Source organism: Salvelinus alpinus, chromosome 2 (genome assembly GCF_045679555.1).
Source record: "Salvelinus alpinus chromosome 2, SLU_Salpinus.1, whole genome shotgun sequence".
NCBI lineage: Eukaryota > Metazoa > Chordata > Actinopteri > Salmoniformes > Salmonidae > Salvelinus > Salvelinus alpinus.
The window spans coordinates 67914236-67933594 of NC_092087.1; the positions used below are offsets into that span (position 1 = coordinate 67914236).

Here is a 19359-nt window from a genome sequence, read left to right on the forward strand (position 1 = left end):
AGTTGTGTAAAGCTCACCGCCATTGGACTCTGGAGCAGTGGAAACGCGTTCTCTGGAGTGATGAACTACGCTTCACCATCTGGCAGTCCGGCAGACGAATCTGAGTTTGGTGGATGCCAGGAGAACGCTATCTGCCCCAATGCATAGTGCCAACTGTAATGTTTGGTGGTGGAGGAATAATGTTCTGGGGCTATTTTTCATGGTTCGGCTAGGCCCCTTAGTTCCAGTGAAGGGTAATCGTAATGTTACAGTATACAATGACATTCCAGACGATTCTCTGCTTCCAACTTCGTGGCAACAGTTTGGGGAAGGTCCTTTCCTGTTTCAGCATAACAATGCCCCCATGCATAAAGCAAGGTCCATAAAGAAATGGTTTGTCGAGATCGGGGTGAAATAATTTGACTGGCCTGCACAGAGCCCTGACCTCAACCCCATAGAACACCTTTGGGATGAATTAGAACGCAGAGTGTGAGCCAGGCCTAATCGCCCAACATCAGTGCCCGACCTCACTAATGCTTTTGTGGCTGAATGGAAGCAAGTCCCCGCATCAATGTTCCAACATCTAGTGGAAAGCCTTCCCAGAAGAGTGGAGGCTGTTATAGCAGCAAAGAGGAGACCAACTCCATATTAATGCCTATGATTTTGGAATGAGATGTTCGTCGAGCAGGTGTCCACATACTTTTGGTCATGTAGTGTATATAGCAAAATGTTCATTCCCCTTGCTCTTTATCTTTCACTCTCTCTCACACACACAAACTCCCATGCAATCACACACCAACATGCGCACACACACACACAAACTTTCAGAGGCACCACATCTGACAACCGACAATGGCAAAGTGTAGTAGCAAGTAAACTTTATTTACTACAAGAATTAAGAAAAAAGTGAAACAATAATTACAACAGAGAACCAAATGTACCTCAAGGAGGGCAGTAAAAATATAACAAATATAATCAGTGGAAGAACCCAGAGCGACTTCCAGTAGCCGAACAAGGATGGCACTTCAGATAGGGAGACAGTAGCTCTGGTCCAGGGTGTTAGTGTGGATTGCTAACGCTCGTCCTGCTTAAGAGGCTCAGTGTCAGGAAGCAGCAGTGACAACCTGGACCAGAGCTAGGGAGACAGCACGACAGCCTGGCAAGCCGCACCAGGAGGGACACAACGAAAGCTTGGTCCTTTTCTTAGAATGAACAGATGCCATTTGAAATACAGCAAACCACAAAATCAAACTACAGCACTTGTGAAAATTATAACAGAAAACCAACCTCCGAGTCAAGGTATATTGTAAAAATTCAAAAGTAAACACAGTCCCCCCAATAAAAAAAAAAAAAAAGATTGATTCAAAGATTGTTTTTATAGATAATGTGTCATTAGGTCAAAGAGCTATAGGATCACCAAAAGCAACTGGAACATCGATGATGCACACTACAATGGGGAGGTTGCAAATTCGAAGTAAATATTTTCACAGTGAGCACAATATGTTGAAAAATTCCTATTTTCAATGTCCTTTCAACCAAAAATACATTTTTTAAATGTATTTTGCACATAGGGTTGTAACGTACAGTATGTAGTTACAATGGTCTTTTCTACTGTGGATTTTTCAACAGCTCGATAAAGAGAACTAACAAATGGGACATTGCACCTTAAATGTTATAGATTCAAACCAAACAGTTGCACTCTCAAAACGAACGCAAAATGACAAGTATAATCTCAAGGGTCGGTTATTTTTCAGAGTGAAGGACTAGGTTTCGTAAATAGTAAACTCATTCACTTTCTGTTCCATGCTCCACATAAGCTCACTCAAAAAGTCTTCATGAACTTACGTGGAGCATGCAACCGACAACGAAAGAGTTGACTATTTATAAAACCTAGACCTTCTCTCTGAAAAGTAACTGACCCTGGATGTTATGCTTGTCATTTTGCGTTCGTTTTGATATAGCCATTAGCTTACTGGCACTCAAACATGTCCCTGGATCTTTTTTATTCCTGATAGTCAATATCATTTAACACATGTATCCCACAGGAAATTTAACAGCAAAGACAAGTACAGTTTAGAATGATAGTGAGCATCTTGTGTAAAGATGAGACATTTTGGGGTTAGACACTGTAGAGTGGTCTATAGTGGTCTATAGTGTAGAGTGGTCTATATCTGACCAACAAGTAGGCTTGTATAACTTCGGTCCAACAAAACCCTAAAAAAGAGATATAACAGTCAGTACACGTTTGTTAACGGCTAATTTCGTTTTCTCATCACAAAGTGCAAATGCCCACATATGTAATGTAATGTGACGTCTTCAGGACAAAACAATGGTCAACAGGTACTACAAACTTCAGCTATTTCTCTCAAAATCTTATACATTTCGATGATGAAAGTAACTAACACGAAGCTGTATTTCAAATCAATGTTTTGAAATTGCAATAAATGGAATAGTAGGCTTAAAATGGCCATTCAGCCACTTTACAAACTCATATTCATTATCTCCAGCACCATACGGGTGTCTAGATACAGTGGGGAGAACAAGTATTTGATACACTGCCGATTTTGCAGGTTTTCCTACTTACAAAGCATGTAGAGGTCTGTAATTTTTATCATAGTTACACTTCAACTGTGAGAGACGGAATCTAAAACAAAAATCCAGAAAATCACATTGTATGATTTTTAAGTAATTAATTTGCATTTTATTGCATGACATAAGTATTTGATCACCTACCAACCAGTAAGAATTCCGGCTCTCACAGACCTGTTAGTTTTTCTTTAAGAAGCCCTCCTGTTCTCCACTCATTACCTGTATTAACTGCACCTGTTTGAACTCGTTACCTGTATAAAAGACACCTGTCCACACACTCAATCAAACAGACTCCAACCTCTCCACAATGGCCAAGACCAGAGAGCTCTGTAAGGACATCAGGGCTGAAATTGTAGACCTGCACAAGGCTAGGATGGACTACAGGACAATAGGCAAGCAGCTTGGTGAGAAGGCAACAACTGTTGGCGCAATTATTAGAAAATGGAAGAAGTTCAAGATGACGGTCAATCACCCTCGGTCTGGGGCTCCATGCAAGATCTCACCTCGTGGGGCATCAATGATCATGAGGAAGGTGAGGGATCAGCCCAGAACTACACGGCAGGACCTGGTCAATGACCTGAAGAGAGCTGGGACCACAGTCTCAAAGAAAACCATTAGTAACACACTACGCCGTCATGGATTAAAATCCTGCAGCGCACGCAAGGTCCCCCTGCTCAAGCCAGCGCATGTCCAGGCCCTTCTGAAGTTTGCCAATGACCATCTGGATGATCCAGAGGAGGAATGGGAGAAGGTCATGTGGTCTGATGAGACAAAAATATAGCTTTTTGGTCTAAACTCCACTCGCCGTGTTTGGAGGAAGAAGAAGGATGAGTACAACCCCAAGAACACCATCTCAACCGTGAAGCATGGAGGTGGAAACATCATTCTTTGGGGATGCTTTTCTGCAAAGGGGACAGGGCGACTGCACCGTATTGAGGGGAGGATGGATGGGGCCATGTATCGCGAGATCTTGGCCAACAACCTCCTTCCCTCAGTAAGAGCATTGAAGATGGGTCGTGGCTGGGTCTTCCAGCATGACAACGACCCGAAACACACAGCCAGGGCAACTAAGGAGTGGCTCCGTAAGAAGCATCTCAAGGTCCTGGAGTGGTCTAGCCAGTCTCCAGACCTGAACCCAATAGAAAATCTTTGGAGGGAGCTGAAAGTCCGTATTGCCCAGCGACAGCCCACAAACCTGAAGGATCTGGAGAAGGTCTGTATGGAGGAGTGGGCCAAAATCCCTGCTGCAGTGTGTGCAAACCTGGTCAAGAACTACAGGAAATGTATGATCTCTGTAATTGCAAACAAAGGTTTCTGTACCAAATATTAAGTTCTGCTTTTCTGATGTATCAAATACTTATTTCATGCAATAAAATGCAAATTAATTACTTAAAAATCATACAATGGGATTTTCAGGATTTTTGTTTTAGATTCCGTCTCTCACAGTTGAAGTGTACCTATGATAAAAATTACAGACCTCTACATGCTTTGTAAGTAGGAAAACCTGCAAAATCGGCAGTGTATCAAATACTTGTTCTCCCCACTGTATGTGAAAACGGTGTGTTTCTATGATCTGTGGTTGCAAAGATAAGAAGGTCCTAAATGCTTCTCTGTGACATCACAAGGTAGGATTAAAAGTAAGAAAAACTGTGATTTTCAAAACCTGAAACGAGTTTCAAGCCAGAGGGAGGGTATTTTATTGCTCCACGTCACCGTGAATCTCAGTGTCTGAAAATCCGTTGATGATGTCATCGGGTAGAACTTTGTAACTTTACATTTCTTTCTACAAAATGTAGAACTGCGCCATTTTCACATATGCAGACACTGGCATTGTGCTGGAGATCATGAAAATGAGGTTGAAAAGTGGTGCAATTGCCCTTTAACGTTACAACAAAATGGGATGTTTTTTCTTTATTGAAATGTTTTGGATTTGTATACAGACGAGACAATATAGACTTTTGCATGCAGAGGCACAGAGTAGAGAGTTGTCTTCTCAGAACATGCTCAGTTTCAGTCTCTGCTAAAACTCCGCTTTACTATACAATGGTTACACTACAGAGCCTAGGACAACGTCACATTCGCTTTCTCCACAATTTCGCATCAACAGTATATCCTGCCATTTATATACACATATACTTCACATATGTATACGTGTTTGTGAACATTTCATGCGGCATATGAGACCCCTTGATGCATTTATGTGATTGTATAAAACAGTAGAGAAACCGTTAGTCCTCAATGTTTCTCCCCCCCCAAAAGTTTCTGATGACACACTGTGGTGAGGCTAGCGCAGGGGGGAAAAAAGATGGCCGCCGCTAACGTTGTTGCGTCAAAATAACTTTCTGATCCCACCAAAACAGGTACAATACCAACATTGGCAAGCAACATTATCGGTATTCCTAAAAACACAATGCGCACAATGCAAAGGTAACCAAGTACATAGAATAAGGCCAGGTTGAAGCGAGTGCCCTGCGCAAAGCATGGAATTCCTTATCAACTCCACTGTGCTCAATGTTCACTTACATTTACAGCATATCCCCCAAATGGCATTTTTCCTAGTCATATCTGTTCTGTTGCTATACCAATTTGATTAAACTGACTGCATCACTCCTCAATGTCAAACTTGATGCCCAATATGTATTTTATCATGGCTTATCTAATGTTGTGTAAACGTTCCAAAGGTTAGTTAAGTAGACAGGTGAGTATAGATATAGTATATAGATATATCTGTGCAGGTATAAAAATTGTGTTTTAAAGCAAGGAGAGAATGGTTACGTTCCCTGCCCTTCCTAAAGAGGGCTGAGGCAGAGCTCTGGAGACCTGAGAAGGGATCTCTTTCTGTGATTGTACTGATCTTGCATCTGTTTCAGGAGGAGTGTGGAGTGGAGACGTGAACACACACAGATCTGGGTTCAGTTTTGAATGGTCTGTCCTCTGTCCAGGTGAAAGGTGGTGTCTTTTTAGTGAGTCAATGTGGTTATAAAATCTAACTATACTACAGTACTTCTACTTCCATTTTGTTAAAAAGTGTATTTATTTCAAGGTCAAAATGATATTTCGATATATTTGTAGGCTGAGAATTCCATGGAAAGAGGTTCACAAAACAATATTAATATCATTGTATCTCTAATTTCATGGTGTTATGGCAACTACATTTACATTACATAAGGATCATCAGCTGACCTGATATATATATATATATATATATATAAAAAAAAAAAGAGAATCCATCATCTGGCATTTTGTCAATAACGTATTTTAAGACAAACACAGGGATCGCTAATTGAGGACAGGACACAAAACCCCTTGTGGATATGTTCTCTTGATGGACAGCTTAGGTGGTTGTCACAGTCGGTCAGACATCTGATTGGCTAGATCTCAGGAAGAGGAAGCCATCCATTGAAGGCTGACAAAACCGACTTATGTTGAGGATGTAGGAGATTGGAAACTGGTGGTTAGACCTTTCACCTCTGGTGATATGTGTAAGAAGAACTGAACTCTGGGATATGGTTAGTTGGGCCTGTAGGACTGGGCACTGGGGCGTAGAGGCTAGTCTTGCTGGGCTACTAAGACAGTGAGGTGGCGGGGCATATGGAGGAAAAGAACATCCCGTCCCTCCTATTCCCCCCCTAACTCAGCCTGGTCAGAGTCAGAGGAGGGCCAGGGGGAGTGATTTTGATTTGGAACTGGCACCAGCATAGAGCCCTGGGGGACTCCACTCTGGTTCTGGGTAGCGGCGTCGGGCAGGGTGAGGGTCTCAGGGGCGGACTTCTTGCGGGCTCGGTCCTTGGGGACGGAGAGGAACTCGGGCGCATCAGTGCAGAGGGGGGTGGTGGGGGCACTGGCGGGTCCAGAGAGGGTGCAGGAGGACAGGGGCATCTCGCTGATGGAGATCGACGGGGGGAAAATTCCGATCTTCTCGTTGGTGGCTTCCTGGATGGTGCGCTCATACTCTCTCACCTCATCCATCGTCATGTCTGCACGGAGAGAGAGAATGAGGGGGGAGACAGCACTCCAAAGCATTCTAATGCTTCTTTCTAATCTTAGCCTGGCATCACTACTAGTTATGTCATAATCAAAATGATCAAACATTTTCAAATCAAAAGTCATTTGATATTTTCTCAAGATGTGAATATTTTTGTTCTTCATGTTTTCCCGATATAGAAACAACTAAAGCTTGCAAGAACCACTTATTTCAGAAAACATTTCGCATAGAAAAAGAGTGATTGGTTCCCTCCTGAGTCACGTCGACATGAACAACAGAACACGTCAATATGAAACAGAACAAGAGGAAATGAAACGACACATACGCTGACTTTGTCATGAATCTCTATGTCATCCAGTGATGGGGAGTTCGTGGAATGCTCTTGCTGCTCATGGCAAACCTTAATGTTGGTTTGTTCATGCATACTTTTCTCGTATTCCCGCACGTCATCCAAGTTCATATCTGCAAAGAGGGGAGGAGGGAGGTCGAGATGTTGGCGTCTCCCCGTTAGGACACTCAAGACGAAGGTAGAGGAGGGGTTAAGTGAGGAGGAGCACGCCGTGGGTGAGTAGAGAGCGCTGGGTGGTGATTAGCGCTTTTGGGAGGGGCTGAAAGGTCAAAGTTCAAGCACAATCAATAGGAGGTGGAGAGGGCAGAGCTAGCTTCCCACGACCGAAAAGAGTTGGTGTCGAGAGGAGAGAGCTAGTCAGGCCAAAGCCGGGTTAGGAAGAGGAAGAAAGGGAGGGATAGAGGGAGAAGGGAAAGGAGAGGGAAAATAAATGATCCAGAACCCTCCGAGTCAGACGGGAAGGGTTGGGAGCATCGCCGGAAAAAAAATACATTCCCAAAGAACAGTCCTAGGCAAGGTCATCCCAAATACGTCAGGAGGATTTGGGTGAGGGGGAATCATCCAAACAGTGCATAGGAGGGAAAGTTATTTTTTCCCACCCCCCCAGAGGTGAAGGAGAAGGGAGAGAGTGAGTAGCGGTGTCCCATTACAGCAGTAATGGCTTGTTATGGACTTACCCTGCAGCCATGGAAAAAGCTGAGTGCTAATAAGAGTCCTGCTAGTATTACTGCTGCTCTTATTGCCATGCAGTCACGACCCACATACACACAGCTTTCATGATTCAATGAGTGCAATATCTTCTGTGTAATATCTCCTGATATTTCAGCAATTGCTATTCTTTTGTTAGGAAATTGTAGCAAATAGAGCCATTTGTGTTTACTATGGACATCGTACAAGGATCGATGCCAACATCTTACAAGCCTTGATGCCAAAAAGAATGACAAATATTGCTGACACAAGAAGAAACAGACCAGTGTACAGGAGGGATATTGTTTGATTGAACGCCAACACAGGATTGCAGGAATTGGTTTTACAGATAAACATGGAAGGAACTGCAGTCCAGGGGCTGCTGTCTGTGTATGACTGAAGTAGTGAGCTAGTGAACACAGACCAACCCTGGACATGACAGTACTTCTAGGGGGCGATTTTCCCAGACACAGATTATGCCCATTGCTGGACTAAAAATAACTTTCAATGGAGATTCTCCATTGTGCATGCTTCTTAGTCCAGACCTGGGCTTAGAATCTGCTCCCTTGGTTACGTGTTCCAAGTAGGATTATTGATATCTGAGAGGTCACCCAGCGTATAAGATGGAGCAGGGTTAGATGCAGTGATGGGGAATTGGATGGTGTTTAGGGGTTCACATGCCTTATTTAGTTCTATTACACACAATGAAACAGACAGTAGATTAGAGACAGCATCAACAGTAACCACTTAACTCCCAAAAGGAGTCAAATCTAAATGGAAGTCCTTTCTTATTGATACCATTCTAAGGAAAGACTGACTTCATAGATCCCAGTGTTAAACTTGGGGCGTGTTCATTAGGTACAGAATAAACTGGGAGGGACTACCTATACTTGTCCAATAAGAAACACTAATTTTAACTTTCAACACATCAAAAAGAATTGCCCTACTGAAAACTACCCAGTGATTAGTTAGTGAGAGGACCAATAGAGCAGTGCTTGTCGACCTACCGATCCACTCATCCACCCATGCAAAAGCCTGCCTGTGGCCCAGGAGCAGCACGTCACGCACCACCTATAGGGAGAGGCAATAGAGGGGGTCAGAGAACACTGATCTCAGAGCAGATCTACAAAAATGTACCGGCACTATTTTTTTACCTTTATTTAACTAGGCAAGTCAGTTAAGAACAAATTCTTATTTTCAATGACAGCCTAGGAACAGTGGGTTTAACTGCCTTGTTCAGGGGCAGAACGACAGATTTGTACCTTGTCAGCTCGGCGATTCGAACTTGCAACCTTTCGGTTACTAGTCCAACACTCTAACCACTAGGCTACCTTGCCGTCACTATCTATGGAGTAAGTGGCTGCTATTTGCTATTTAAATAGTGAACACTAAGTCACATACTACTCACGCACTGAGTATAAAGCCTTTTGCGGAAGGGTTTAGTGCAGGACAGAATGGCTGTGTGTACGTATGTGAGTGACCTCTGACCTTGTGTACAAACTGCTCTACGCGCGTCTGCAGGCCCCACACCTCAAACTTGACGGTGACCAGCTTGTAGGAGCACATGATGGGCTCCTGGGTGTCCCTCCAGCCCTCCTGCAGCATGCCCCTCGACGTCTTCTCTGACTTGAAGTACCGCAGGTCCTGTTGGGGTGGACACACACACACACACACACACAAACGTAGATCTCAGTCATTAATCCAAACCTCTGTGCCCTGAGAGAAATGCATTACGGGAAAGCTAAAAATAGAACGCCAACGTTAAATAGGAATCCTTCCCTCCAGAAACTCTTCGCTAAATCTCAGGGGCTGAGGCAATTTATCATTCAACCACCGCTTACTGCATCTACTATACTCAACAGTCTAACTATACTTACACAGATGCTATATGCTAACATGCTATTTTCTTACACTGAAAATTAGATAAGGAAGAGGCGTATGGGGAGAGAATAGAAGGTGAAGGTGATGCTAGAGTTAGCTTAGCTAGCATTATCTGGTCAGAGCTGTATTGCGGAGTGTTTTGTGGGTTTACCTGCAATACAAACTCAATTCGGGAATATAACTAAACGTAAACTTAATTGAATAAAATTCCAACCCAATGAAATAGTTTGGATGACTAGGATGCTTAGGGCAAAACCAATAGACTGAAATGGTGTCAGTCTGTTGTATCATTGTATCTTTGAGTATCACTGAGTATCGCTGAGTATCACTGAGTATCGGTGAATGTCCTTCTATCCACTGTCATTGTTATGTCTGAACTATGTTGCTGGTTCTATTTTTAGACTAATAATAAGACTCTAATCACCAGTGTTTGACTACAGAGACAGCCTGTGGCTACAATAACGCCTGGGCCCCATTAGCTCTAATGAAACAACACACACACACACACACACACACACACACACACACACACACACACACACACACACACACACACACACACACACACACACACACACACACACACACACACACACACACACACACACGCACTCACCTCAGACTCTTTATAGTATCTCTCAGGGATCTCGTCGTAGGCGATATCCACAAAACACACTTCCCTTTCCTGGTCTTTATTTTCACTTTCTGAGAAGATCTGAAAACAAACAAAAATTCCCAGAGGTGCAGTTAGTCATCTATCACTTCAGGCATCAACAATATCCTCTCTTTACAAAACTACACAGCTCAATGATGTTGATTGGGCCTCCCAAAGTATCTTCTTTGTGTTATAATTCGAGGCCCTTCATTTACAGACATTTGTCATCTGTTTGTTATTTGACAGAAGCTAGTCAATGTCCATTCTATTTCAGCCAGAGTGGTCAGAATATCCACAGGGTCAGATATTTGATTTGATTTAGCAGGGCCAGTAGTCACTAAGCAGCTCATAGCCAGAGTGCTGATCCAGGATCAGTTGAGCCTTTTAGATCATAATGAATACGATTACTTGGACAGAGGGGATCTGATCCTAGATCAGCGTAGCCTTTTAGATCATAATGAATACAATTACTTGGACAGAGGGGGTCTGATCCTCGATCAGCACTCCTACTCTGAGACGCTTGATACATACAGGCCCTGATCTTAGATCTTTGATTATGGACCACTTAGACTTAGCTACTCCACTAGGCTACTGCAGGGACACGTCATTGCGCAATGCAGCCAGAAGGGAGAGCTCTAAGCTTGTGTTGATTGACTTCCACTGTACAGTACTCTCACTGTCATTATCTCCCATTCACACTCACAGACAGGCAGACAGACAGACAGACCTCATATATAGCCGCAGGGCAAACAGACACCAATAGCATTAGCCACTCTCTGTTTCCATCTAAAGAGCTAGAGGTGTGTGTGTGTGTGTGTGTGTGTGTGTGTGTGTGTGTGTGTGTGTGTGTGTGTGTGTGTGTGTGTGTGTGTGTGTGTGTGTGAGATAGGCTCGGTTAGAGAGAGGAATAGTCCATTACGCTAGGCCTCAGGGGATGAGCGAACGAATCCTCAGCCAGGGCAGAGTGCAACATTTCAAAGTGTGTTTTAACGTCTACGTTACACATCATGCTTCGAGCTACCGGCGGACGTATTGAAACTGCAGCGTACGGATAAATATTGCACAAATGTCAAGAAAGAACATTGAAAAGAGTACTTCACACCACGGATCACAACCTAAGAGAGATATGTAGGCTTCATGCTCGTAGCTATGGATGAATATTGTATGCCTTGCTGCCAAATATGATTATGAAAAGGAGTCCAACGAGAACATAGTGGCTGTGATGGTGCCACATTTATAATATATTTCCACCTTATTTATTGATGTATAATATCTACATTAAGAAAAATGTCAAATGATGTTGTGTGACAATGTAAATTAAATATCATGTTTGGAAGCAATATGATCAGTAGATTTGTTTTGGTTCAGATCATGTGCTATATTTGGACTAGTCTCAAATGCCAAAACATCAAGACGCCTTATAGGTTGGTAAAGTGGTCCTCCCCCCACCATCTCCCTCCCTCCCTCCCTCCCTCCCTCCCTCCCAGACACACGTTTCTCCAATCGATACAGTCGACTGAGGTGTGGACTCTGACCGCTGCCTGGTTGCCCTCTGTGACTTATAGCAGGGTGTGAAGCTGTAGTGCTGTGCTCAGGAGGTGGGAGGTCGACATCCTCAGGTTCAGTGCTTACAGACAGAGAGACGTGGACATGCACATTTGCTCTCCCTTTCACTCTGTCTCCTGTCATCTCTCTCTTTATCTTCTTGTCCATCTCTGTTCTCTTTTTCTCTCTCATCTTCCTTTCTTCTCTCCATCTCCTATCTTCATCGCCCTCTCTCTATCCTTATCTCTTCCTCTACGTATCCTCTCTTTTACTTCTTCACCTCTCTCCCTCGCTCTTTTTCTCACCTCTCTCCCTCTCCCTCCAAGGGGCCCTTCTGCCACAAGCTGTGTGAAAGAGTCCTGCTGGCACATTGGGGGTGACATGCCATCATGGATGAGCGCAGCCAAGGGACAGAGAAAAGAGGGAGGGAGTAGTAAGAAGAAGAAAGTGCAATAATGAGGGAAGAGGAGAGAGAATGAGAGAGGGAGAACGTGTCATAAATAATGAGGGAAGAGGAGAGAGAATGAGAGAGGGAGAACGTGTCATAAATAATGAGGGAAGAGGAGAGAGAATGAGAGAGGGAGAACGTGTCATAAATAATGAGGGAAGAGGAGAGAGAATGAGAACGTGTAATAAATAATGAGGGTAGAGGAGAGAGAATGAGAGAGGGAGAACGTGTAATAAATAATGAGTGGAGAGAGAATGAGAACGTGTAATAAATAATGAGGGTAGAGGAGAGAGAATGAGAACGTGTCATAAATAATGAGGGAAGAGGAGAGAGAACGTGTCATAAATAATGAGGGAAGAGGAGAGAGAATGAGAGAGGGAGAACGTGTCATAAATAATGAGGGAAGAGGAGAGAGAATGAGAGAGGGAGAACGTGTCATAAATAATGAGGGAAGAGGAGAGAGAATGAGAGAGGGAGAACGTGTCATAAATAATGAGGGAAGAGGAGAGAGAACGTGTCATAAATAATGAGGGAAGAGGAGAGAGAATGAGAACGTGTAATAAATAATGAGGGTAGAGGAGAGAGAATGAGAGAGGGAGAACGTGTAATAAATAATGAGTGGAGAGAGAATGAGAACGTGTAATAAATAATGAGGGTAGAGGAGAGAGAATGAGAACGTGTCATAAATAATGAGGGAAGAGGAGAGAGAACGTGTCATAAATAATGAGGGAAGAGGAGAGAGAATGAGAGAGGGAGAACGTGTCATAAATAATGAGGGAAGAGGAGAGAGAATGAGAGAGGGAGAACGTGTCATAAATAATGAGGGAAGAGGAGAGAGAATGAGAGAGGGAGAACGTGTCATAAATAATGAGGGAAGAGGAGAGAGAACGTGTCATAAATAATGAGGGAAGAGGAGAGAGAATGAGAACGTGTAATAAATAATGAGGGTAGAGGAGAGAGAATGAGAGAGGGAGAACGTGTAATAAATAATGAGTGGAGAGAGAATGAGAACGTGTAATAAATAATGAGGGTAGAGGAGAGAGAATGAGAACGTGTCATAAATAATGAGGGAAGAGGAGAGAGAACGTGTCATAAATAATGAGGGAAGAGGAGAGAGAATGAGAACGTGTAATAAATAATGAGGGTAGAGGAGAGAGAATGAGGGAGAGAGAACGTGTCATAAATAATGAGGGGAGAGAGTAGGAACGTTAGGAAGAGGGGAGAAGTAAGAGAGAGAGGGAGAAAGGACAAAGAAGATGGAGGGAAGAAGAAAGAGAGCGTGCAAGAATGAATGAAAACGAGCAAGTAAGAGGCAGAGAAAGAAACTATGCAACTGTCTAATGGTGAAGTCTCAAGGAGACAGACAGATAGAGAGAGAGAGAGAGAACGAGAGAGAGAACAAGAGAGAGAGAGAACGAGAGAGAGAGAGAACGAGAGAGAGAGAGAAAGTGAGAGAGAGAACGAGAGAGAGAGAGAGAGAGAATGTGAGAGAACGAGAGAGAGAGAGTGAGAGAACGAGAGAGAGAGAAAGTGAGAGAACGAGAGAGAGAAAGTGAGAGAACGAGAGAGAGAAAGTGAGAGAACAAGACAGAGAGAAAGTGAGAGAACGAGAGAGAGAGAAAGTGAGAGAACAAGACAGAGAGAAAGTGAGAGAACGAGAGAGAGAGAGAGAGAGAGAGAAAGAGAGAAAGAGAGAGAGAGAGAGAGAGAGAGAGAGAGAGAGAGAGAGAGAGAGAGAGAGAGAGAGAGAGAGAGAGAGAGAGATAATGACAACCATGAACCATTAGGGACAGTATTTAAGCAATGGCTCTTCTCCAAACCTAACGGCAGCCCTGCCCTGTCACGGTCTGCTATGACTGTGGAATTGTCAATCACATCATCTAACCACACCCTCCATTCATTCATTCAGACAGAATATGTAGTCTGCTCACACACACACACACACACACACACACACACACACACACACACACACACACACACACACACACTACTTCATTCACACTCTGTCATTCACACGGATTTCCACAGACGCACTTCATAGTATGGATGTACACACAGGCAGACACACAAACACACATTACATTCAAACAGACATTTAACCCCTTATCTGTCAGGAAACAGGATTGTGAGCGTGAAAACACGTTTTTACAACCTGACATTATCTTCCATATCACCGTGAGCACAGAAACACAGGGCTGCATATTGTTTCACAACGTACAGTATCTTGGCAGAGGAGACTCTGAAATTTGGACCAGATTATACAGGGTTGTAAAAGACCAGAGCTTGTGCTGGTCAGCCCTGAAGCTGCAGTGTCCACGGATAGATTCACATGGGAGCTTTTTAGTGGAACTTGTGCGTGCAAACACATCCGTGTGTCTGCATCCGTGTGTCTGTACGCAACAACAAATGTGTACGTGATATGTGTGTGTGTGTGTGATATGACTCCAAGCGCGCGTGTGTGTGTTGTGTGTGTGCACGCACAGGGACACTGGCCACAGCAGTTGTTAGAGACGAGAGGTAGGCTGGGGTTGGATTACAGATGTAAAGACCAGAGTGAGGCTGCCTTTTACATTCACTCTGATAATAACATCCTCTCCTTTACATTCACTCTGATAATAACATCCTCTCCTTTACATTCAGTCTGATAATAACATCCTCTCCTTTACATTCAGTCTGATATAACATCCTCTCCTTTACATTCAGTCTGATAATAACAGCCTCTCCTTTACATTCACTCTGATAATAACATCCTCTCCTTTACATTCAGTCTGATAATAACATCCTCTCCTTTACATTCACTCTGATAATAACATCCTCTCCTTTACATTCACTCTGATAATAACATCCCCTCCTTTACATTCAGTCTGATATAACATCCTCTCCTTTACATTCAGTCTGATATAACATCCTCTCCTTTACATTCAGTCTGATATAACATCCTCTCCTTTACATTCACTCTGATAATAACATCCTCTCCTTTACATTCACTCTGATAATAACATCCTCTCCTTTACATTCAGTCTGATAATAACATCCTCTCCTTTACATTCACTCTGATAATAACATCCTCTCCTTTACATTCACTCTGATAATAACATCCTCTCCTTTACATTCACTCTGATAATAACATCCTCTCCTTTACATTCACTCTGATAATAACATCCTCTCCTTTACATTCACTCTGATAATAACATCCTCTCCTTTACATTCACACTGATAATAACATCCTCTCCTTTACATTCACTCTGATAATAACATCCTCTCCTTTACATTCACTCTGATAATAACATCCTCTCCTTTACATTCACTCTGATAATAACATCCTCTCCTTTACATTCACTCTGATAATAACATCCTCTCCTTTACATTCACTCTGATAATAACATCCTCTCCTTTACATTCACTCTGATAATAACATCCTCTCCTTTACATTCACTCTGATAATAACATCCTCTCCTTTACATTCACTCTGATAATAACATCCTCTCCTTTACTTTTCACATCTGCAGGACTTTCACTAACATTGTCTGGCCATGGAAGTGGATCTCTCACACACACCATGATAAATGACCAGACAGGTTGATGCCCATCTACTCACTCTTACAACATTAAGAGAGAGTGGACTTTTCTAAGACCAAGACTGACAACTCCTCACACACACACGCACACACACCCTTCATCCTAACATATTATTATGCTAACATAGCAGTAGAACTATTATTCTGTAGAGAAACGAGTTTGTGAATTGGGAGAGAGAGAAGGCCAGAGTATAAATGAAATGGGCTCTTCAATTAGCAGAGCTGCACTTGGCAGACACTGAGGGGGTCATAAGGCCCCTATTATGGAATTACTTTATCATACTGAAGGCCTCAGTGCAACACACACACACACACACACACACACACACACACACACACACACACACACACACACACACACACACACACACACACACACGGTCTTTACTCACGTTGTCATTGCTGCCTTTGTTGTCCTCGTATTTCGTCTCTATGTGAATGGAGAACTTGGGCAAGAAAGAACACTGCGAAACAAAAACAGATGAGATGTATCAGGTGAGACATTTGAAAATGGTGGGAAAACAACCTCTGTCCCCTGAAACTGGTGTTTAGTTGTATAATTGTTTGTGTGTCATCGAGACATTTAGTCTCTAGACGTCTTGTACCAGTATCCCCACCAACTGATGTGTTTGGTGCTTTGTTCAGAAAGGGGAGATGAATGAATGGGAGTGTGCTCTGTATGCATGTCCATGTGCTCGTGTCTGTGTCTGAGTGTGATCTGTGTGTGTCTGCGTTGCGCGTGTGTGTGCGTGCGCGTGCGTGCATGTACCCCTCCTATGACTCACACACAGCCTTTTATCGAGCCCGAAACTCTGTCACTGTCAAAGCCATGTCTCCCCCTCATCCCCCTTTCCCTCCTCCCCCCTCCTCCTCTCCTCAATCCGCTCCTGCTGCTCCTCTCTATATAAAGCCATATGACTCACGGTGGTGGCATTTATCACTTTCGGAGAGTTTCAAAATGCCACAGCTCAAAGGCTTTAGAAGTTTCAGACAGTATGTTACAGGGGCCACCGGCCGGCAGGTTTCGAAGACCGTCATCAATCTTGAACCCTTTGACATAAAACACTGCTACAGTAATGTTTTGATAACGGCGTTGAGACTGATGTTGGTTGTAAAGAGTTCTTGGAAACACTTGCTGTGAACTACCAGTGTATAAAGCATTATTTGTATTTGTATATATTATGGATCCCCAAGGCAGCAGCCACTCTTCCTGGGGTCCGGCAAAATGAAGGCAGTTATACAATTTAAAGACAACATTCCAAACACATTCATTACAGAATTCACAACACACTAAGTGTGCGCCCTCAGATCCATACTCCACCACCACATATCTACAACACAAAGTCCATGTGTACATGTGTGTATAGTGCGTATGTTATCATGTGTGTGTATGCATGTTTCTGTTGATTCACAGTTCCCCCTGTTCCATAAGCTTTGTTTGTATCCGTTTTTTAAATCTGATTCTACTGCTTGCATCGGTTATTATGATGCCTTCTAACACATTATAAGACTTGCTATAAGCATCTATAACAGCTAATAGTTGTATAGAGTCATGTATAAACACAACAGCAAACCCACCCACACAAATAGAGGATACCTAAACCTCAAAAAGATATGGACAGGTGAAAATACGTTACTTAAAGATGAACTACGCAGAAATCGCTCCACCATTTCCTGGTTGCTAAAATTCCAATAGTTAGCCTAATTTCAGTTTATGTGACAAAACAAGCACCGCTACTTAGACTTGCTTTCAATGAGAATGACAGATGTATAACTCACATTTCTATGTGAATTTGGTCGGGTCGCCCAAAAAGTGACACATTGCAGCTTTAAAAGCATTTAATACCAAGTAAAAAGTATTTAAGAAAGCTCAAGAGAAAAGTATTTAAGAAAGCTCAGGAGAAAAGTATTTAAGAAAGCTCTGGCTATGGCAGCAAAGCAAAGCAAAGCAAATGGACATCACTTGACACCTCAAAGGCAGTTGAATCCTCAGGGCAGTAAAAATGTATGACGCTTCTCGTGAGCGAAACAAGGGAATGGATATGTCTTTATCTCTGGAGAGTGCATGCCTAGCTACAGACATACACCACCATGAAGAGAGCTGCAATTCAGAAGACGCACACGGAAATGCACAAGCGCGCACACACACTGACGCTAACCTGTTGCTATGGAGAGCCATACTAATGTCTCCATAGGGGGAAGCTTCATTCTAACAAAGCCACTTACATTTTATATAAATCCAAAAATGACACAATACATTTGCAAAAAAAACGACACAACCCAAGCCTTCTATATACACATATCCCAAAACACTGACTCCTTACGTAACGTCTAACTAAAACAACCAGTGAAGCAGAAGAAAACGGTTTTAGAGAGAGATGTGGCGTTCTTTCCTGGTCCTTCCATGTTGCTGCATTAAATGCATCCTGACGCCCTGTACATTATTGAACTGCGGTGGCTCTCTTCACAACTCTGTGATCAATAAAAGGAAGAGATACTTACGGTGTACTCTACAGGGGCAGGCCCAGAGGGACGCGTGGGAGCCGAGGGGAGAAAACACACCACAGTTAGGGCTTCAATAACGCAACAACACAGAAGAACAGAAACCGGTTACGATGTGATACAACGTGAAGGAGCACAACATGACACAAGAAACAACACAGCTCACACATCCAGAATGCTGCTGAACATTTCCCATTGACTTTTGAAGAAACATTTCTGGGAACTGATGCTGACTGAACTGATAGTCTTACATAACCAGACAGAAACGTTGCCAGAATGTTCTCGGGAACGTTTTTTTGGTTAGCTGTGTGCACTATAGCATAACGTGACTCAGCTAGCCTGGCTATGCTATGAGCTGTGTCACAGTAACCAGATTAGGTTGAGGTTAGCCTGGTACTTCTCCGCTAGGGTTACGGTCGATACGTGGTCAGAGCTCATTTCTGACCGCACACAACCATCTGTGGTGCCTGGTATGAATGGATCCTGGTTCTACAATAACACATCGGTGTGAGTGTGTGTGTGTGTGTGTGTGAGAGTGTGTGTGTGTGTGTGTGTGTGTGTGCGTGTGTGTGCTCACCTGTTATGGTATAGGGGTAGTAGTTCCAGGCCTTCTCTGTTACGTAGAAGATGTTGGGCACCACTGCTCGAGCCCAGCTGGGCAATTTACTGAAAAAAGAGAGAGGGTGAGAGAGAAGAGACAGAGAGAGAGACAGAGAGAGAGAGAGCGAGAGAAAAAGAAAGAGATGGAGAGAGAGATACATCATGTCTGAGTAATTGGTCTGATTAATAATTTCTAAAGCTTGAGTCGATTTTCTCCCTCCCTCCCTCCCTCCCTCCCTCCCTCCCTCCCTCCCTCCCTCCCTCCCTCCCTCCCTCCCTCCCTCCCTCCCTCCCTCCTTTCTTTCTTTCTTTCTCAAGGTGAGTGGGCATGTTTAAAAGCCCCGGCCATTGAAGGCGGTATAAAAAATAAACTTGAAAATGAAACAAAGAAGATTGAAAAAGATAAGAGAGAGCAGCACTCTATAGCCTCGCAACACGACCTCAATCAATCAATCAATCAATCAATTTTATTTTATATAGCCCTTCGTACATCAGCTAATATCTCGAAGTGCTGTACAGACACCCAGCCTAAAACCCCAAACAGCTAGTAATGCAGGT

The 19359-nt window shown here is 43.3% G+C and overlaps 1 protein-coding gene across 1 annotated transcript in view; it reads right to left on the reverse strand.

Annotated features, from left to right (window-relative positions):
• Window positions 1-840: 840 nt before the first annotated feature.
• Window positions 841-19359, reverse strand: part of LOC139567517 (cytoplasmic phosphatidylinositol transfer protein 1-like) — a 73842-nt gene continuing 55323 nt past the window's right edge. The window contains exons 3-9 of the mRNA XM_071388843.1: window positions 18779-18867; window positions 18202-18209; window positions 16092-16163; window positions 10087-10185; window positions 9078-9233; window positions 8597-8660; window positions 841-6545 (exon numbers count right to left, since the gene is read on the reverse strand). Coding sequence (XP_071244944.1) covers window positions 6187-6545; window positions 8597-8660; window positions 9078-9233; window positions 10087-10185; window positions 16092-16163; window positions 18202-18209; window positions 18779-18867 — 847 coding nt within the window. The 3' untranslated portion in view covers window positions 841-6186. The remainder of the gene's footprint in view (window positions 6546-8596; window positions 8661-9077; window positions 9234-10086; window positions 10186-16091; window positions 16164-18201; window positions 18210-18778; window positions 18868-19359) is intronic.